General features: G+C 36.3%; 1 protein-coding gene across 1 annotated transcript in view; it reads left to right on the forward strand.

The window, feature by feature from the left end:
- Window positions 1-23093, forward strand: part of Iqcm (IQ motif containing M) — a 305901-nt gene that overhangs the window by 49823 nt on the left and 232985 nt on the right. Inside the window, 2 exon segments of the mRNA XM_078020750.1 lie at window positions 9629-9719; window positions 13875-13966. Of these exon segments, the coding sequence (XP_077876876.1) occupies window positions 9629-9719; window positions 13875-13966 (183 nt within the window).

A 23093-nucleotide genomic window follows, 5' to 3' on the forward strand; every position in this document is an offset into this window, starting at 1 on the left:
AAGAAGGATTTGGAGTTGCAACTGAGTCTCCTATTTTCTTTAGTTCTGACCCTATGGGAAGCAAAGACCAATTCCTGTAGGGTACCCATGGTGACTCCTTACCAAATACAGGAGTCTTGCCAAGTAAAACAGGAGCGGGCTTATTTATGTTTTGCTCAGTGAAGACGAAAAAGAGACAACAAAAGTATAACTGACAAGAGGAACAGTTCTGTATTTCCCAAGAACTTAAGTGCTCACTGCTTTATATGCATTGAGTGTGTAACTTGTTTAATGTTTCATGATAATGAATTTTATGATGCTCAGAGGTATCAGTCACCAATTTTAAGAACGAGGAAACTGGAACTCAGAGGCCAAATGGATTTCCCAAGGCTGGGGTTGAGCTCCAGACTCACTCAGCCTGCTGAGTCCAGTGCCTGTGAGCCTCAACTTAAGTCGGTCACACACCACTATTTGACTCATTCCCCTGAAGGAATGAATGGGTGTTTCTAAGGAGTTTTCAAAAATTTTTGAGCTGAGAGAAATTTGCGACAAGATAGTTAGTACCAAAATATAATAGTTAGTGCTGAGGTGTTTTGTGGAAACTGAAGAGGTCCAGAGGCGCCTTCCTTCCACAGTGCTGAGGAGCTGGGGGACAGCATGGAGCGGGTAGCCTGACAGAGCTCAGCTTGAGGAATTGCGACAAAAGCAATGAATCTGAGACCTCTGAAGTTGCACAGGGAAGAGAGTGAGAGCTCCCAGATGTTTGACCTTGGAGAACAGTTTCAAGGGGCCAGGCTAACTGCAGGATTAAAGGAAGCTTACCTATCTGGAGTTCCTAACTCTTTTCCATACCATCTGTGAAGGAAAGAGGCACGTTAGTCTTGCTTCTGTTAATCTTCATATCTTCATGTGTGTACGTGGGGGTGTCTGCGTCTGTCTGTCTATCTCTGTCTTTCCTGATGGGAAACACAAGGTTTGTGGATTAGAGATGGTATAAAATTATTCACAGTATCTTGCCTCAGGTTCTTCGTGCCTCAGTCCCCTGGAGACCAACACAAGAAGGACAGATGTTGTCTACATGCATGATGGAGTTATTGCTGCCGGAGAAGAACTCTGAAATGGGGAATCTTGGAACTTGTTTAGGGCATTTGACACATTTGCCCTCTTTCATTGAATACAGTAGGGACAGGGAGAGTAAGGGGATGGAAATGCAAGCTACTCCAATCAGGAGAGATCAGGTGGAGTCAAGGCCCCTGGTCTATTACTCTCTGAAAGGTAGGTAGATGGCCAAGGGGAGGGTCCTCTCAGTCTCCCCTGAGGTCTCTGTCTTTAACTCCATGACTTATTTATCTTTCAAGCATTGTTTAATCTAGGGGGCTAGGATTCATTTCTCAGAAATCTCTGACTTTGTAGATATGTGAAAATAGTCATGGAGAATAGCCTCCTGACACCTGCTTTGATTTTACTCATGGCAAAACCAGAAGTGATTGGCTAGGGACACAGGACTAGGTAAGCCTGAGCAAAGGCTCCAACTAGGGAGAGTCGTTGAACTGCAGCTGTATCTTTGTTGTTGTTGTCCAGGGAAGATCAATCTCAACCCTTTTATTCTGTGCAGTTTTGTGAAGCCTCTACTGATGATTCTTACTGGCAAAGATTCAGCTATGTCACTAGAGGATAATTGGTATCCCAATTATAAAGCTAAAGGATACATTTCATTCCTTCTCTTAGATTCATGAGATAATGAAAATAAAGTTCCATTGTACTGCAGTTGGAATACTCAATTATTTGTAGTTAATTTCACTTCCCAGAACGTGGGCTTCATAACCCCAGATGTTTCTTGCATTCTTAGTTCCACCAGACTGCCCGACGCATCGTAGGTGTTCAGTAAAGACCTGTTGGATTAATGATTTAATAAATGGATGCATGCATAAAAGCACAATTCCTGTCCTCAAGAAACCACCACAGAGTTCACAATCCAGTGAGGAATTGGCATTCTGTAGAACACACATGTGCTGGAAATTCCAACAGTAGAAAATCATATGACATCCACCCAGCCCACACACTAGAATGTGAAATGTCAGTAAATTGCAATCTGTCATTCTTGACTAATGAATCTGTCTATAAATTTGCAACATTTTTAAGTTTTAAATTTATTATAATTACATAAAATGAAATATGATTTAAATAGTGGGTCTTAAAAAGAAATGAAAAGAATCATTTTATAATCAATATAAAAATCTCAGTTTTTTTTAAATAAAAAAAGATCTGCATTTAACTGGTATGAAGCACTTTCATAGCATCATGAAGCATCTCTGTGGAAAAGACCTTAAAACTCCTCTAGCCCCACCATTTTTACACCCTAAAATCGCCTCTGTCATGTCCTTTAGAAAGTTCCTCTACCAGGGGACACCCAGGATGGAGAGAACAGTCTCTTTTATGACATCCAGTTTTGAAATTGTTCAGACTGTAGTTCCCAGTGACACATTGGTTCAGTTAAAAACTTTGAATGTTTATGTGACATGAATTAGAGCCCTTAGTTTTTTATTTTATTTTTGTGGAGGAGGATGATAGGATTATTTACAAAGGTCAAGGGAGAAATGGGCCTCTTTTCCCCTTTGAAGTAGTTTGAAGGAGGTAGGTATATAGTATCTAAAGTATCTCAGAAAAAAAGGGAAGAAATAAATCCATGTCACTGGCAAACATAAAATAGCAATATCCAAAAACTGCATAACTGAATAAGAGGTACTAAATATTTTTGTTACTGATTCATGTAACCAAGGCTTAACAAGAGGTTTTAAAGAAAATTCAAGAAGAGTTAAGTTTCAGCCCACATTATGAGAGTTTACAGACTAATAAAAGGGAGGTGGACCAGGGAAACGATAAGTAGTGCAAATTGTTTCCAAGTCAAAATAGATAGTATCCCTTCAGCTGAGTCTTAAAATGTGACTAGTAATATGGAGAAAATCATTTAAAACATCCTTTATTTAACATATTTTTGTATAGCACCCGAGAATCCAAATGGAAAAAACAGAACAACAAATCCAAGGAGGTATTTTAGGGCAGAGCCCCACTTCTGCACCTGGGAGGAGGATAGGCTTATCTCTGGTGGCCCCAAGCTTTCAATTTCATTGGACCTTGATGAGCACGGCACAGGGAAAATACCTGTGTCACTGCATGATGGGACGTTAGGTCAGAGGCTCCCCCAACCTGAGCCCCTTAGCCCTGGAAAGGTGGTCACATCTGAAACTGGGGTGACCCCTGAAAGTGCAAACTGGGGTGAGAAGGAGAGTAAAAGTTTTCTCGTGTAATTCATAACCACAAACAAGCTCACTTGGGATCGAATCAGAATTCATATTACTGGTATCTCAAAAGTCCCTAAAGTGAGAAATTAAAATTGTCATGAGTTGAAAATGCCCTCAACTTCCTACAGGAAACAAATACAAATTATCTTTTGAGCAATAGTTCTTAATCCCAAGTTGCATTCAACACAAATAATTCATATTCTTATGGAATATACAAATAATCATTTCTATGGAATATATAAATAATCCCCATTCCCATATGAGTTTCCAATGTAAAATAAAAATGTATAAAAATGTATAAAATAAAAATGTATCAGGAAGTCAACCACTAGGACTGAGACTGAGCCACTTCCCACTACTAGACTTAGATTGGTCACACAAAGACCAACAAGTATTTGAATTATCTGATAAAGAACAGAAATAAGTAAACCTAATGTTTTAAAATATGAAAGTACAAACATAAACGAACTAGAGACTATTAAATATTCAGAAAGCTCTATAAAGAAACAATAGGGAACTTTTAGAAATAAATCTATAATATTTGAAGATATTGTCAAAATAAAATTTGTAAGAAATGTTAAGAAATTTGCCAGTGAAGTATAAAGATTTAGAAAACAAGAAAAACAAAGAGCCCTGGGGGATGTACTGAGAAGCTTTAACATAAATGTAACGGGATTTTTCTAATTAGGAAGCAACAGAAGAATGAGTGAAAATTATTTTAGAAAAAAGTTATTTTAGAAGAGGAATAATTGCTGCTTCTTGGATACCAGATTTCTGGTCTGGAATAGGGAAAGGACAAAGTGAGAACTCTTGTGACAAGAATGGTGTAAAGGTAAAAGACTACAGGAGGGATGCCCAAATGGAATGGGAGCGGATGACTGTGACCTGCCAGTTTTGCCATTGTGAACATCAGAAAGAAGAATGAAGCCAGGTGCAGTGGCACATGCCTGTAATCCCTGCCACTCGGGAGGCTGAGACAGGAGGATCATGGTTCACAACCAGCCTCAGCAACAGCGAGGCGCTAAGCAACTCAGTGAGGCCCTGTCTCTAAATAAGATACAAAATAGGGCTGGGGATGTGGCTCAGTGTCCAGTGCCCTTGGGTTCAATCCCTGGTACTGAAACAAAACAAAATGAGAATAATGATAGAAATAGATGATAATACACTCAGTAAAATGGAATTAATGTGTCTATAATAATACTTGGGGTTGGGCCAGGGAGAGAAAAAAGAGGAAATGTCTCCTTTACAGGTAAATGCCAGTTTTTACAATGTAGAAGGAACCATAGAATTACAACCAGATATTATTTTGCTACTACTAAGGCAAAAGTTATCCATGGACACTGAAATCATTTTTTTTTTTAATGAAAGGCAGTTGAGGGACAACCTAGTCTCATGGACTCAAAGGATCAGACAGATTGGCCACTAACCACAACAAAAAGGACAAATGTACCTTCTTAATGGGAAGATGTGCCACTTACCACCTTAGTCAAGTAACCAAATTAAGTAGCACCTTTTGATATGATTATAAAGGGAATATAGTATAATACTATATTATATAGTAATCCTGTCAAAAATGCTTAATTTCAATCTAATCAAAGAGACACAATAAGAACCCAGATTGCATTAAAGATGTCAAAAAAGATGAAAGGGGTGAGAGGAATAGCCTAGGATAGTGCTGTCCAGTTGGAAATCAAGGTAAACTGAAAATGTAGTTTAAAAAATTTCCATTGGCTGTGCTAAAAGAAATTGATTCAATTTCAATAATATATTTTATTTGATCTAGGAAAACATTATTTAAAAATGTAACCAACATGTATTAGGTAGCTTATATTTTTGCAATAAATCTTGAAAATTCAATGTGTATTTTATAATTATAGCATGTGTTAATCCAGAGTAGTCATATGAAGCACTTGGTAGTTATATGTGGATAGGCATTAGAAGGGAAGTTCTCGCTTAAAGTAGATCTAAGAGACATCTGTGACCCTTGATTATATTGTGTATTGGTAAAAGAGAAATATCTGGAAAATATATTTTGAACAAAATTAGGAAATTTTGAATAATGATATTGGATAACATTATTACATCAGTGTTAAATTTGGGGGGTGGATATTGTGAATATGTAGGAGATGTACTTTTCAGGAACTTCATAATTAAGCGTAAAATGGCATACTCTGTAACCTACTTTCAAGTGGTTCTGAAAAAAAATAATGTATGCATGTGTTTTATACATGTGTATTTATATAAATATGTGCACACGTATTGGTAAGGATATAAAGTATTTTATTTGAACAAATAAATTAACAAGCTCTATTTATTAGATAGATAGAGAACACTATTCCTAACAATTTTAGATTATATATTATTTCAAGCAAATGTGGAACATTATGAAAATTGGTTTATAAAGTAGAAGTCAACAAATTTCAGAGAGGTGGAGCTCTACAAAACTTGTTCTTTACCATGAAATTACATTAGAAAGTAACACAATGACAATTTAAAAATTCTGTAACTTGGAAATAAAATATTTTTGGAAAGTATGAGGGATGGATGGGGATGGTATCGTGGTTGTAAGTGGGAATCCTGTTATGGAAGCTATTGATGTTCTAGATGAGAGACGACGATATTAAGGCCATATTAAGGCTGTGTGACTGGGAAGGGATTGGGGGGATTTGATGACTGAGGGAGAATGAAGAGTGGAGATGGCTTCTAGGCTTAAAAGGGACAGTAGTGTCATTAACAGTGAGAGGGATATGTTGATTGAGAGAGAGATAATTATTCAAATTTGGAGATCAAGAGTGGTCTGAACAAGACACGTAGATTTGTAATTCACGCACATTCAGGTAACAAGCATAACATGGTAGTGGGCCATATCGTTCAAGTGAAGTTCAAGAGTATATATAGTCAAGGAGCCGGGCACAGTGGTACACATCTGTCATCCCAGCGGCTGGGGAGGCTGAGGCAGGAGGATCACTAGTTCAAAGCCAGCCTCAACAAGTTAGTGAGACTGTTAGCAACTTAGCAAGACCCTGTCTCAAATAAAATGTAAAAAGAGCTGAGGATTTGGCTCAGTGGTTAAGCATCCATGGGTGCAATTCTCATTACCAAAAAAAAAAAAAAAAGAGTCTAGTCAAGGAAAGAACCACGAGGCACACACAACAGCTGGAGGAGGTCAGGCTAAAATGAGCCCTAGAAAGAGGTGAAAAAGTCAAAAGTGCAGGAAATTGAATAGACAATTGCTTTTTGGTCAATGAATAATTGATGGCAGAGTGACTCTGAGGCCACTGTGGCAAATACTCTTAAGGACTGGAGGCGTCTGGTTGACATTCTAATGTATTATGTTCCTTTTATCTGATTTCATCACACAACCTCAAAATATTCATCAGTTAACCCGTCTTTTCTTTTCCTCTCTCTTTCTTGTACTAACTGTTCCAATCAGAAGAGATTAATAATTCATGTTCTAGAACTGAAATTCTAGAGTTTTATGAGGTTGATTTAAGGACTAGATTTTACAAAAAGGCAATCAGTTATCAACTCAGAGATGTTGTAATTTTCTCAGAGTCACACAGTGAGTCTATTCTCCCAATAGGGTGAGCTAATTGGAACCAGTGTCGGGTTCCCAAGTCTTAATTGCCTTTCTAGATGTTTCCCTTAATTCTGTGTTGCTATTTAAGGGGTAAAACTGTATTTACTTTGTATTTTGGATGCAGTCCTAACACGATTTAGTTAACTGGTACTATAGAGGGCTTTTAGTTTAGCACTTAAATGGATTATGCCTAAAGATTTTAACAGTCTTCCAAAAAGGCATATTGTTTGTTTTATTTTTATAGTAACTCTTTTGCTTTATTAATTATTATAGTAACACAAGCTCATTATAAACCTTTGAGAAGTACAAAAAGAGACACATAATGTTGAGAAGGAAAGTCCCTATAATATTTTGCCCTCCTTCTCTTCAAAGATAGGCGCCGTTGTTAATTTTAGTTTAGTGTAAGTATTAGTCAAGATTGGGCTCTGCTGAGTGACACATAAACACTGATTCTCGGTGGCTTGTTTCACATTTAGTGAAGATTTATTCTGCCCTTCTTCCCTCCATCACAGTGTGATAGACAGTTCCATGTTGTGGCTCTACCATTTTGTGGACTTGCTTCCCAGGACACATAGCAGGCTGGAGGAACGGTTTAAGGCCTGGGCCTGGTGTGACTCACATCTGCTCACATCTGATTGGCCAGAATCTATTCTCCTGTCTTTATCCTGATCATCAGGGGTCTCCACTGGGGTATGCATTCTTCATATTTTCACTGTGCATCTGTCAATGAATAAACCAGTACTCACAGATAATATATAAATGTGAGATAATCATTATGATTTTTCATAGCACATTTAGGTAATAAATAAAAATGCCCACAGAGCATTCTTCTCAAAATAATATAACTCTTAAACAACACCTCTTCACCTTCTCCCCTAATTTGCAGTCCATCCGTTCTCGGCTCATGATGTCAAATTTGCAGTGTGTTTGGATGTAAGCATCAGCAATCTTTGATGGATGGTCAGCTTCTTCCACATCTAACTTCACACATGCAGCAGTTTTCCTGTCTTGAAAGGCCAAACAACAAAATGAAAACCTCCTGTGGGTTCTAAGACTTTCTTAAGGTCCATTGCTGTCTTTCTGCAGCATTATTGCCTTATTGCCACTGTAAAAGTCAGTCTCTAGATCTCTGGCTTGCATTTCTTGGGCTTCCTCCCCACCTGTTTTTTCTCCTTTACTTCCTGCCGTGCTTCTTCTCGCTGTCACTTATGCCATCCACTGAGAGTGGCAATCGTGTCTTATTAATGATTGTGGCTTGCATCCATCTCCACTCTCTTGGAGTCAGCGTCGCAGTTTTCGTTAGATAGATATCCATAAGCATATAAACGAAGATGCCCACAGAGCATGGAATGATTAAGAATGCAGTTTTGGGGGGCTGCCTGTTTGAGTCTGAATGTTCTTCTACCTACTCCGAGTTACATATCTTTGGGAAAGTTATTTGCTACTTCTCTGCTTTAGTTTCCTCATCGGTGAAATGCGGGTAATGATGATACTCAATTTATGGGGTGGTTGTGAGAAAAATATGAGAATCCCTATCTAGCAATTAGCACACTTGGCATATGGTAAATATTTTTAAATGCTCCTGCTTTGAAGACAAACTTAAAAAGTTTTCTCCTGAACTCTCTACTCCCACCACTTAGAGAGCCATTCCTCAACCTACCATGTGTGTTTGTATATGAACCTTGGCTGGCGAGCTTTTAGTCACCCTCTGAGGACAGTGAGGCTGGACTTGTCTCTTTGCATGAGGAGGCACTTCAGTAGAGCACAGTGACGGACATCATGAGTCCTGGGTCTGACCTTCCAGGATCTTGAGAAAGCTGCTCTTCCTCATGTGTTGAAGGCACCTTGCCAAAAATGACTGTTCTGAGGTCCGTGGGATAATTTATAGACGATACTAACCAGTCCTCCCATTACATTATGAATAGTAAACATCCATGTTCTGCTTTCCATTTCTCCCCCAGTTTTGTATTCCCTGTTATACATTTAAATCTAAACTACTTAATATGGCCCAGTGTGCTTTTGTTTGCTGACATAGAGACCCTCAATCAGTTCATCCATTTTTTCTAAAGCACAGGGTTTCATCTTGTGTTTTCTCTGAATCTTGTATTGTGCCTGAGCAAGGAGCTAAAAGGTGCTCATTAAATTTCTGACATAGTATTTTTGTTATAATACTTAAGATTATGTATTTGTCCCATTTTCTGTACAAGATAAAAAACAATGGATATTTAAAAATATTGATGTAAGTTTCTCTTTAGATTCTAAGAACCAGATTTTTTGAAGAAGATTTTGCCTTTTCTGGACTTTTTGGTCTTAAATGATGTGATTTCTGAAAGTGTTTCTGTTTGCATTAGCTACGATTTGCTGAATTATTTTAAAATATCAGGCCTGCCTATAAAAACGAAGTTTTGTGCTGATAAGGACTAGGGCCGTGCTGTCTGTGTGTGAAGGAAGCGGCTTGTGCAGGCTGGTATGTGCTGTGCTGTCCCAGGCATTTTTCTGGGAGCTGTTTCCTTTCTGATATATGCAGTTCATTTACTCTATACTTTGCAGTCCTAAATTTTAGTAATTGCAAAGTATCTGAGAAGCATGGGGTGAAAAAAAAACACACGAGTGTGTTCTTTGAGTATCTCTGTGTTGGTAATTGTTTTGAAGGATATTGTACCTCTTCTTATTAAAAATCTGTGATTTGCAATTTAATTTGAAAAGTGCATATAGAAAACTATGAAGCATTATACACTTAAAGCTTTTTCTCCCCCTTAAATTCCAGAACCAGTTAAACTGCATAAAATAATGATTGATATTGAACCCGTGAGTAAAAAAATGGAGAAAGAAAAGCAACAGCAACCCGGGAAGTCCAGGTAATAGGTAATTAAATAACCTACAGAAAATGTATATTTCTTATACTTTGCCAATATTCTCTGGCCAATTGTCATGGTTTCTCAAATCTATCTATTAACACCCCATGCATGAGGCTAATTTATCTTTCTACTTGAGTCCCTCAAAGCATATCAATTATCAAAATTTTAGTTTTCAGTTCAATTAACTTTTGAACTGGAGGATGTCTGAGTAGTTAAGCAAACCATCTGGGTTTTATAGTGCATAAGCTCAAATCCAATTTGTGTCTTTCTTGAGAAAAATGCCATATTTTATGATAATATTACATAAGTTTGGAATTTTAATAACTCTTCTGCAGCAATTATGGAGCAGAGTAAGTTATAATTTTCCTTTTAAAATCTAATAATTAAAGGTTAGTCTTTCCCTAACAGAAGGTGAGGCTGGCTCTACAGAACACAGTTTGAACATAGGAATTTTGAGCCTTGCTTCTGGTTTCCAAGTGTTTGGAGATGGGTCAGTTACTTCTCTGAATTGTTCTACAGATTTGCATCACTGTCTTCTTCAAGAAAACTTGAAAATTGTGTACACAACTGTTGGCCCTCAGGCTGCAGATAGAACCACTCACAGGCCTTCAGCACATATTTTGGGAGACATTTATACTTTCAGACTATAAACACTGCTCTGTTAAGATGTGTTGCTAACATTATTTTACATTGTTCCATTAATAAAACATGGTCAGAAAGGGGGGTAATGGGTACAAACTATAAATAGCAGAAATTGGAGAAGATGCTACTATGGCTGTAAAGAATAGCCTATGTCTTCTAACATTGATGCTGCAAATTGTGCTTTGTACAAGGAGATCCATGTGCAGGGTGACCACTTTCTTGGCTTAAGTGTAACATGATATGCCAATGTGGAGCAGTGGATGTGTCTGCAGCTTCAACACTGCAGCTTTAGGGAGGACACTAAGTACAGAGGGAAAGAAATTGTACTGGATATGTAACAGTTTTTTTTTTTTTTTTTTAAATCTCCTTTCTGGTTTTTCCAAGTTTAACCCAAGATCTAGAAAAGGTTGGTCTAGTAGAGTGGTTAGCTATGAAAAGACTAGTTAATAAAGCAATTGAACGAAAGAGTTTAGAATTTCAAGTTAACAAAACTCATCTGAAAATCAATTTCAACGTATTTAGGTGAGGCTCGTAATCCAGGGAAGAAGAATAATGGTTTAGGGACAAGTGGAGCACTCATGAATAATAAATCTGATCAGGTGTAATATCTTTCAGTATAATGTCTTTCTCAAGAGGGTTGAATATTTCTCAGAGAATTGTTTCTTCTGCAACTCGTGGAAGATAAAGATCTCACGACACCCTAACTTACCATTTTTAATGAAAACATGTCCTGTTTAATGAGGAATATCAACCCCCTTTGAAATTAAGAGCAAGTGCATGTACTTCAATGACAGCCCTGGGCACATAAAGCCCGAACTTCAATCCACCTGGGCCGCCTTGTCTTTATTTATAGCTAGTTTATGGTGGTAACTTGTTTTCTACCTTAGCAGTTAGCTTCATTTCATTAATGTTAGAAGTGTGATGGGAATGTGGAGGAAAGGACAAATAAGTGTTTTGGGACATGGTGACTTGGGTTTTTTGAAAATCTATGCTTAAATAGACAAAAAGTCATTGAACCAAATATATTTATTGAAATCTAGTTCTCCATGTAATGCATATCAGAAAGCAGCACTGAGAATACAAGCAACAGAGGGAAAATAGAATCAGTCAGGAAATCAGATAGGGGATTGTTAACAATTACGTTCTAGGAATAATTATCATGAATTGCCCAGCTCTTTGAGAGATCTGGCAAGGTTTCTGTTCAAGTCACATAGACCCCTGTGAGATTAGTTGTATATAAACTATTTACAGTTCCCCTGAAGATGCCTTAGAAAGTACTAATTGTTAAGGTGACACATAACATTTTTAGGTAGACTATAAAACACTCTAGCCACATAAAATAAATTTTCTTAAATAAAGTGTGAAAAATATGAGTCTTATAAAAGTATGATTTCTTACTTTTCCCTCAAATTTCTCTGTTTCTTAACTGGCAGAGAAAAAAACAAATGGGGGTATTTCTGCATTTTCAAATTTGAGTTTAAGTAGATTGAAATTCTTCAATCTACTTTTGAATTCTAAATTCAAAGATTCATTGTCATATATTAAAATACTCTTGATGACAATAATGTTAAAGGTAGGTGCATTCTAAATGTTAATTTTCTAGCAACAAAAATTTACTTATTCAATTATTTACCAGTGCTGATTTTTTAGTTGATGATATAATATTTTAGTTGATGATATAGTATTTTTATCATGATACAATACTAAGTGCAAACAAATTAGAAAGTTCATATGCATTTATGTACCTATAAACATAGAGATGGTATGGAATATATTATTTAGTTGATGATATATGGAGCCTTTAAAAGTAGGACAACTGCATTTCTGTATAGGCACACTGTAATTCAGGTGAGTGAATCTGGATTTCTTCCCCTACTTCTATGTTCAGTGAGAATTTTCGAAGGGCACATGACAGTCTGTGTGGAGGTTAATTATGATCAATTTAAAAACAGAATGAGGATATTATATAATAGCAGTAGAATCCCTGATGGCATTTCTTATTTGTGTTGAAACACTTTGTCATTTCACCTTAATGTTTGTCAAATATTTTGCTTAAGTAAATGAGTTGTCTACTTCTAGTAGAATATTTCATTAGTAGGGAATCACAGAGAAAATGCTGTTAGTTCTAGTTTAGAGATTAATACTAAGTCATGGACCACATATTGGAAAGTAAAGCAAGCTGTGTCTGATTAATATATTTTACCCCATTCTTGCTAGCATATAAGTCAATTCTAGAATTTCATATGAAATTTTGCAAAACTGCCTATATATTCAAGTGTTCCATATTTTGTTGACATATTTTGGCCAAATCTGTGGGCATGCCACAAAAGTAACAGATAAACTAATGGATTCTATGAATTGGTCATTTATTTGTCATTTGCTGAGTGACTACTTTCTATCAAGTATGTTACTCTGAACAGGACAGTCACAGGCTCTGCCCTTATACACCCTAGTATTTTGGTCAGCAAAATGTTTTAAAATAGCAAAAACTTATGTAAAATTTACAGAATGTTTGAACCACAATTCCAGTTTTATACATTTTTAGTAAGAAAAGAATTGAACAGGTGCACAAATATGAATGCTCAAAGATTTTCATCCTTAATTGCAAATAACAAAAGTGTACAAGCAACTTATATAATCAGCCAAAGAAGACTGGTAAATAAGCTGTCAGTATACTAAACCCATACAATGGAATACCAAAATACAATGGGCTAAAATGTGCATCTTTGTATTTTTATTAATGACATAATACCAAGTGCAAACAAATTGGAAAGTTCATGTGCATTTAGGTACCCATGAACATAGAGAGGGTTTGAAATATATTATACTTGACACATGGAGATCGTATAAAATAGTAATATAACTTCTGAGGCCCCAATGCCTGACTTCAAATCCTAGCTTTACCAATTTCTGGATGGGCAATCTGAACTATATATTATTTGACAACTAAATGTTTCAATTTATTCATGTATGAAATGGGTATTAAAATAGGAACTACACATTGTTGGTAGGTTTAATTCAGGGAAGACGTGTAAAATACTTAGAATAGTATCTGACTCAAAGGAAGCATTAAAAGGGTTTGTAATATAACATGTCATGCTGATGGGATTAGGAGTGATTTTTATTTTCTTTCAGTTTGCTATTTACATTTGATAAAATTCTATGTGGTACTGAACTCTTGATTCAGATGACTTGGTTGAAGCTCCCCAAGTCATGTTAGGAAAGTGTTAAAATTTCTTGTAAAACAACAAAGAAATAGACATGATGCTTATTCGTCTTCCTGATTTTTGTTAGACAGGGCCAGTTCAGAGAGCAGATATTCCTATTTGTTATCCTTGCTCAGAAAAGTTTGTTATTATTTTATCGTTCTTCAGTAATGAGTATTGACTCTGCATGTCACTGAGGGTGCTACAGGTTTGTCTTGTGGACTGGAGACGCTGAGACTAGCACTTAATCCTGTAACATTAGCCTTGAAGGTTGTCATACAGATCTAACTTTATGTTTTGGAAACAGAACGGTGGATTTTTTAGAAGCCTTTCCCATTCTTCCTGGTTTGTCAATACCACCCAAGATCTCCTCTTCCACAGGACTTGAGAAAGAACCTGGTGAGTTTCACAACATAAATGTTAGTATAAGCACAATGATTTTTTATAATTTTGTACTCATTTAAAATTTAAAAAAATTGTATCGAAGAGAGTTATTTCCTTCATAATTCATTTCAAGTATTGTGTAAAAAGAGAAAGAGATTTGGAAACAATGGTGAGTAACTAATTTTCACTCCTTTATTTGAATTTGAGAGGCTGAATTTTTAAAAATATGCATGAATATTGAAGGTTTTAGGAAATTATAAAGGTAAATTCTTAATAATTTAAGAAGCTTCTCTATAGTTGATGTATTCTTGTTTTTAAAAATACATAATATTCTTCAAAAGAAAAATACACATGATTCTTTAAATTCCCTTGAGCGTGATTGAGAAACTCTCTAGAACTTGGGGAACTACTGGAAAACCTAGGGGGCTATTGATTCAAAGAAACTATTTTGTAGTTTTTCCCTTTTTTTAAAACTTGTTACTCATGTTCTTGAGCCTCAGGCTGTCATTAAGAAAAAAAAATCTTCTTGTAGAGCAGGACTTTGATTGATTTTGGAAGAAATTTTTAAATTTTCAGAATTAACTCCTCCTTGGGCTCTCAAGCCACTGTTGAATAAAATGTTGTTTATCTCATTTCAGTTTTACCATCCTTTGTTTGGATTGTGATGGAAGGAATTCAAGTATCAAGGCTTGTTTCCAAATTTAATTTTTTTTTTGAAACCCATTTCATTATCCAACCAGTATTCACCAAAACTACAAACATTAATGCATATAATGTCAAAATCCTGACTATCTGCCTTGGGTCTGCTTTAAACATGTTATTGTTATAGCTTAAACATTTTAAAGACTTGATTAGATCACTTGAGGTTCCAGATTAATAGAATAATGTGTGGATCTCAATTGAGTCTAGAATTGAATATCCACATGTAGAAGTAAATGCTGGCCCATATTTACAGACCTGTGGGTTCTAACAGGACTGACAGTGTTAATAGGTAATAATTTTAAAATCTGTTAACTCTGAAAGCTGAGGTCTACAGCTCATAAATAGCATCAATTGAAGTCCCACTAATTCTGTGATATTTAGAGTTTATTCAGGATCCTGTGAGGGTTGGTGAAAACCTTTACCTTCATCTTCATTCTCCTCAAAGATATCACACATGTCTTTCTTGCAGAAGAGCTTCTGAGTTGGTCAAAAGGGTTGGCCATTCTTATGGCTTTAGTTTGAATACTGAAATTTATTCGAGTATTCTTTTTACATATACATGGAGTTCACTTATATTGGGGCGTGGCCATTGTTTATTTAATGCTAAACAAAAGACAGAAGACCTTTCTAAACTGTTTGTTGAGAGAATTCAGTTAGTAGCTCCAAATCATTGTGAAATTGTGAGCGGAAGGAGCAGAATTTCAGTCCATTTGTATAGTAACTTTTGAGGTTGCTAAAGATTCTACCACTTCAAAAATGTTCTGCTGAAATATCTGATATTTACCACAGGAATCATAGCTTCATGAAAGTCAAAAAACTCCCATACTTATCATAATGTCTGGCACCCAGTAGGCATTTAAATGAATGAATGAATGAGTGAGTGAAAAGAAATTAAAAGAAAACACCCAAATGGAGCACACTTTGAAACATATTTGAACACTATTTTAATAGTTTTTTAATACTATGTGTAGACTGCAAATATCACCAAACCAGATAAAATGCCATGCAGTTTATATACATTAAAATCAAATTGTTGAACAGATTATTTTGTTTTATGATATTATTTATAACTCACTCAATATTCATGTAAGTACATGCGGAGGGAGAAGGTTGAATATGCTGAAAGTGTAAAAAAAAAATGCCAAAGAAAAATCATCATTTCCCAGTGCTATAGGGTTGCTGTTCCTTTTTCATTTAAAATGAAATGTATCTTTAATAAAAAATAAGAATTGATATTTAAACATGCTTTGTTGTATGTGAAATTTTTGTTTTATTTTGTTTTTAGCCAAAGCATCCTTTTGTAATTGCAATAACAACAAAAAACTTTAAAAAAAATAAAAAGAACTGAAATACCTGAAGGCTATTATTTTGTAAAATTAAAATATGAAAAATGTTAATTTTACTCTAAAGTAACTTTAGGTACATTACTTACTTTGGATCTTGGATGAAAAATAATGAATACTTTTTATAGATGCTTTTTAATTTTTTAGTTCATCTTGAGGATATAGCCTAACAAATCTGTACAACAAAATATTTTTCTCCACATTTTCATAACAATTACTAAGTTACAGCTTTAATGAACATGTCACAGATTAAAATTGCCCAATTCTTTTTTAGAATAAATGTTTTTCTTCAAGGAAAAAGGAAAGGAAAATAGAACGTAGGAATTAAGACAAATTCTGCTTTCTATCTATTTCATGAAAGTATGAATCACAGCTTGAAGCCTCCCGTGCGTGGTAGAGTAGGTAGTGCTTAGAGCAAGGTTGTAATCACTGAGGGGAGAATCATGATTCCACCAGGTTCTAATTGGAAATCTCATTCATGACTCTGTGACTCCGTTTCTTCATTGGATGGAGGGGGGATAATAACAATACCAAACACACAAGGTTTAGCTTGTCAAGTTCCTGACAGACATCCTGGTGCTTCATACCATTGAGCTCTCTATTCGCCATCATTTCCCTAGGTATGAATGAATTGTAAAGCACAATACACTCAAAAACCTGGTGTTCCATCATCTAGCTTTGACCCTATCTTAGATGATAGATTATCAGAATCAGAAGTCCCATCTCCTGACTTCATTGCCTGACTTACTCAGGAAGTACGTAAATAGTAACCGTAGCCCCACCTGGGGTTTGTTTTGTTGCCATCTGCTTAAGACCTTGAACTTGCCTCTTTGCCCTCCTATTTCCAGACATTTGGTGGGTTACTTTTAAACTGATTCCTTCGGCGCTTCTTTCCCTGGTAATTTCACAACTTCTTCTAAGAAAACAAGACTCATGGTAAAAATGGTTGTATAGAAAAACACTTTAACAGACTTTTAAAAACTGAGTCCATGGAGAGAGAGAGGTGAGTCAGAGGCCCACCCTATCTACATCCCTTCCCTCACTGGCCTATGTGGAACCCTTCGCCTCTCTGGGCTTTAGTTTTACCACTTGTAACCCTCAAGGAAAGAATGAAGCTGCCATTAAGGAAAGGGATAGGTCAGAAGATTTCCTCCTTCTCTGGGGCTGCTTCTTAGCCCTTGGAACATCTCTACAGGGTCATCTGCGGGAGAGAAGAGACGCTGCTTCACTTTTCCCTGCTTGCCACGTTCACATCCTTGAGGCCCTCAAGGTGAATCTCATTAAGTGCTTCCTGTAACTCTGTCTACACCACTTTCTACAAGACACTGTGGATTTGATTCACCTGTGATGGCTGAACCCCCTCCCTATCTAATTCTGTATGTTTTCTTCCCAGACCTCTCCCCCACCTTTCCCATTCCTGGAAGCTGTCTCCTGTGCTCCCTGAGCTCATAGCCAGTAGCCAGCAAATCCCCTGTCCTTGACCTCCTTGAAGCACTCCCTGCACTTTCTTGGCCTAACTGGATTCTGATAATGTTTCTGTCTCTCCTGCCCTTGGAAGTGGTGCTGGTTTCCTCTCCTGTACCTCACACTTCTTGGATTAGAGATGGGGAGGGGTTCTCCTCACTTCTCATTGCTGATTCCAGACCATTTTCCTTTCTTCTTCCCTGAAACTCTGAGCTTCGATCTCTTGGTATCTGACTATATCCTCCATCGCCCCTCTCTCTCAGTAATCATTGATGTTTTATCTTTTCTCTCATATCTTAAGTTTAGCCCTTGGGTCCCTGTCATTCTCTCTAACACTTGTGATTCTTGGTGATTTTGGTATTCAGATAAATAAACTCTTAACTCACAGTTCCTGGGGCTCTGGTCCTCCAGCGATTGGCCTTCTATCATACTCCATCTATTCTGAATAGTTATGGACTAGAGAACCTCCTCTAGCCACACCCTACCACTTCAGTTATCACTCTGTTAATTCATATAAGGGGATTAATTCACTGATTGGCTCAAGACGCTCAGAACCCAATCATTTCTCCTCTGAATTCTTGAATTATCTCACATGTGAGCTCTTGGGAGATACTTCACATCCAATTCATAGCAAATTTAATTTGCTTATATGTATTTTTTATTTGTATTAGAGAAATTGGTGTGTAATTTTGCTTATTTATAATATTTCTGTCAGGACTTGATATTGAGATGATGGCATTTTACAGTGCGTTGGAAAGTATTTCCCCACTTTCTCTTGCTTGGATAAATTTGTGTAAGATTGTATAGTTTCTTTTCTTAATGTTGGGGGAAAATTACCAATGAAGTTACTTGGTCAGGAGATTTCTTTATATGGAATCATAAAAGCACAGATTAAATGTCTTTAATGAAGTTAGAAATGATGAGACTGTTTTCATCTGTCAGTTTTAGTAAGTTGTATTTATAGAGATATGTCTCAATTGTCAAAAGTATTGCCACAAATTTGATGGTAATAACATTTGCATTGATGTCTCTGTTTTAATTCTCAATATCAATTATTTGGTTCTCTCTCCGTCTTTTCTTCCTTCCCTCCCTCTGTTGTCTTTCTCCGTGGTCATTTTTGTATGGGTCTGTTAAATTTATTGTTTCCTTTTTTAAACCACCTTTTACTTTTGCCAGTCTTCTCTATATTACATTACTTTCTACTTCATGAATTTTTGTTATTATTTCCTGTTCTTCATGTTGTTTACCTCTGAGGGAATACTTTCTTTTTAGGTACCAATATTTGCTATTTGATGTCATTTCAACACTTACTCCTAATAATGACATTTTCTAAATATGAATATGTATAGTAATGTTGCCTAATGAGTGTGGTGGAACCTTCTTTCTATAAAATGGATGAGACTCTTGTTAGGACAAAAGTTCCCTTTAAAAATATCCCATAGAGTGCTAGACATATGGAATCTCAAAAAGTACTTTATAAATGGCTTTTGTTCCCTAAGAAGATAGTCTAAAATAAAATCATCATTATTGGATTCATATCATAGTAAGATCAATTGCAAATTTCCAGGTTTTAGTTTTTCATTATAAAAAGCATATGCAACCATATTAAAGAGCATTCTTTTCCATTAATGCCACCACTTCTTTGCAGCCATGATTAATAACTTGGTTAATTCCCTTATGATTTTCGTCTCCTTTGTGTCTTTTTAAAACCTGCGGCTATGTGAACATTTTTTCTAGTTGTCTATTGTAATGATTTCATTATTTGAACAAAAATGTCCGCTTATTTTCTCCCAGTGCTTATAAGAGAATGCTCCCCTTGTGTCCCAGTGCAGCAACCCCCCCGCCCCAGCTTCCCCATGTGCCTGCCCCACCAGGGTGGCTGGGTTTCCGAGGAAGAAAAGCCATACTTCATTCCTTCCCTCTGACACTGTGTGAAGGCAGCTCAAGGAAGCAAGGGATGGAGGGACTACTCGCCCATTTTGGAAATAGAATTTAATTGTTTAAAATAAGAAAATAGATTTAGTTTTGTGCCGGAATCCACTTTATCACAACAGGTGGCACGGAGAGTGCCTGTCTACGTACATTCAGTCTACGACAGCTTGTCCTTTGAAGTCTACGGCACCCGGTTCCCCAAATTTTACTGTGATCATCAAATGCCTTCTCATAAATATTTTCACTTACTGACACAATTTTAATTATTGTTTTATAGCAACATGATTCAAAAATGTTTCAAAAGCTGACATTTAATATATTTAAGTTATCTTATTAGTTTTTGCTGCAGTGGCTATTCAAAAATTAAAGCTAAAGCTTTCTAATAAAATAATGGAATCATTTTTTTTAATAAAATAAAAAATGGCATAATTTGTGTCACACCAATTTGTGTCACACCTCACTGGTAACAAGTTCCTTTTATATGTGCTCTCCTTTAATTCTCACAGGGTCTTTAAATGGCCAATGTAAATTTTTCTCATTTTACAGATGAGGGAACCTAAATGTCAGTAAGTTTATGTGTGGCCAGTTCAAGTCTTATAACAAAGATTAGTTTTTTTTTTTTTGTTTTTTTTTTTTAACCATGGTAAGGGTGGAATCCAGGGCCTCATACATGCTGGTCAAGCACTCTACCAGTGAGTTACACTCCCAGCCCAAGTATCACACTCTAATTCCCATTTCTTTCTTTAATCCATTTTTTTTGTTATTACTACACATGTGCATGCATGCACACACACACACATGCACACACACACACACATGCACACACACACACACACACACACATATATATATATATATATATATATATATATATATATGTTCATATTGTCTTGGATGCATTTATGAGTTATGTTCTTTGGTAATGATAAAAGTGGAACATTTCAAGGCAACAGAAAGTGATTCAGTGGACAAGAGGCTCATAAAGTATTTTGTGGTATGGGCAATGTTATGAGCTAATGGGTAGTATAAAAATATATACTGTTTTGGCCATTTTTCTCCATGTGCTGTATGTAACTATGGTGTTTCTTGTTACTTAACGTATTTTTATAATTATATTTTTAATCAGTCCTACGAATTTTACCAATATGGTTATTTCATGTTGGACAACTTTGGAGCATTAGCTTTTATCTTGAATTATAAATTAACTTCTATTGCTTTTTCAGTTTGTATAACAATATAATAGGAAAGATACCTTCTCAGATGATATCCCACTGTTCATATTAATGGATAGTTCATAAAAACATAAGAGTTTTATTATTTGAAAACACATCTTGCCTCATCTTTTTAAGGAAAATGTGAAAGATATTTTTAATGTGCCAAATTCTAAACAATCAAAAATTTTCATGCTGGGAGAAATGAATGCTGTGAAATTAAGTGTTCAGCAAATCTCTAAGAGAGACTTGTGAGATAAAAGGAAAACTGTTTTCCGACCATTACAATAACACACCTGTCTTGATCGAGGTAGCTCTTTTCTTACTGTATACTTGTCAGCAAAAGGAAAACCACCAGAGTCTAGCTAATTTTTGAAATTTCAAGAGCGATTGAATACATAGTCAATAAGTAATGGTATCAGTAAGTGGATTACAGATGTTTCTTTTCTGAAGTAATCTTGAGACAGAACATTTACAGTAAGATTAATTCATTTATATATCCTAAACAAGATTGTGAGGACATTTAGACCAGTGATGTTCCATAGAAATAAAATGCAATACTCTTATAACTTAAATTTTTCTAGTAGCCACATAAAAAAGTAGAGAAACACTTGAAGTAAAATTTAAACATACACTTTATTTAACCTAATACATACAAAATGTATCATTTCTATATGTGATCAATATAAAAAATTATTAATAACCTATTTGTATACTTCCTTCTTACCAAGTAATTGAAATCTGTCATATAACATTTAGCATGTCTTTCTTTGTATGTATGATGGTGGGGATTGAACCCAGGGCCTTGTGCATGTGAGGCAAGCACTCTACCAACAGAGCTATATCCCCAGCCCTAACATCTCTTATGCTAGGCACATTTCAAGTGCTCATAGGCATACAGGGCTTATGATTTAATATTGACAGCATAATTTTTGACTGTGATTCCAAGGACCTTGGACATTTATTTCTGTGTTTGTATTGCTGTTATAATGCATGGAACATAGTAAATGTTCATTCATATTTTTTTTTTTTAAATTTTGGGGTTGTAGAAGGACACAGTACCTTTATTTTATTTATTTATTTTTATGTGGTTCTGAGGATTAAACCCAGTGCTTCACACGTGAAAGGCAGGCACTCTTAAGATGGAACTACAGATCCTTTTACTAGCTGATGACTTGGTTAGGGAACTTGATTCTCCCTAACCTGGGCTCATTATAGCAGTGAAGATATTTGCATCTGCCTTTTAGAATTATTGTGTAAGAAATAAATGAGCACAGTACAGGTGAAACACCTTAGTTTTCTTTTCATACCTTTTCTTTATTTAATCTGAAGTCATAAGTCAGATGATTTAATCTATTTGTCCCCATTTATATTAGATTTTATTAATTACCCCACCAAACTTAGGACTCTTTTTTTCCCTCCAGTTACAACTGAATGGAAAGAAACTAGAATCAGAGAGTAGGAGGTTCTTGGCATCGAGACTATAGCCAAGGACAATTATGTTAAATTGCTTAGCATGCTGTGGAATTAATTGCCCATGAGCTTAATTATAAATACTTAATTTATAAAACAGCTTCTATAAATGCACAGGTCCACATTTAGATATATGAACATTTTGGTAAAGAAGTGTCAGTCTGATATCCAATTTAAAACTTTAATGTCAGCATCACTTCAGACCTTCTCCGCTTCGCTTCTGCTCAGGCTGACCCATGGCTCAGGGAATTCAGAAGAAATAGGGGCATGATCTGTTCTTTTCTGGCCTGCACTTATATACACATGCAGAATATAATGAGCATGCAGAAGGGTGCAGGAAATGTGATACATGTGTGAGCTGGAGGCTGGCTTCATAAGCATGCCACCCTTCAGTCAGTCACTCAGGGCCTTACCCTCAGAAGGGGTTTCACCCTCGGTGCTGGCCTTCTTGACTTTCAATAACTTTGACTTTACTTCTGTGTTTTGTAAGTGGGTCTGATGGAATAGTAGAGCATGCACCGAAGCCTTGAATCCCAGTTGGTTCTGCCTCCTTCCACCCAGGGACAGTCTCTTGGCCACCTGCTTCTGGGGTCCAGCTCAGAGACTCCAGTTGCTTTATCCTGAATGTGGGCTTGGGTGTAGGAGCAAGGAGGTCTGGGTGGGTGTGGGGGTCTGCATTCACCTGGCAGATATCCCCAATGTGAAGGGAGCACAGCATTATAGCCTAGAAATAATGTCCCGACCGGTGGAGAGAGACTGCTGAATGAATGAAAACCACTTTTTTTTTTTTTTTTAACAATGAATTCCCAGTTTTATTTGTACTGTGTGCTATCAATTAGGTAGCAAGTTCTGGACTGATGTGAGAATAAAGCAATCCCTGTGTAAGAACTGCACGGGTCATAAAATCGAATACTGTTACCCACTAAGGATCCCACCTACTCCTTAACCTTACCTCTTCCCAAATAAAATGCTTGTTCATGTTTCACAGTTGACTACCAGCTTTAGTAGTGGTGGACT

The sequence above is a fragment of the Ictidomys tridecemlineatus genome, chromosome 9 (genome assembly GCF_052094955.1).
Source record: "Ictidomys tridecemlineatus isolate mIctTri1 chromosome 9, mIctTri1.hap1, whole genome shotgun sequence".
Lineage (NCBI taxonomy): Eukaryota > Metazoa > Chordata > Mammalia > Rodentia > Sciuridae > Ictidomys > Ictidomys tridecemlineatus.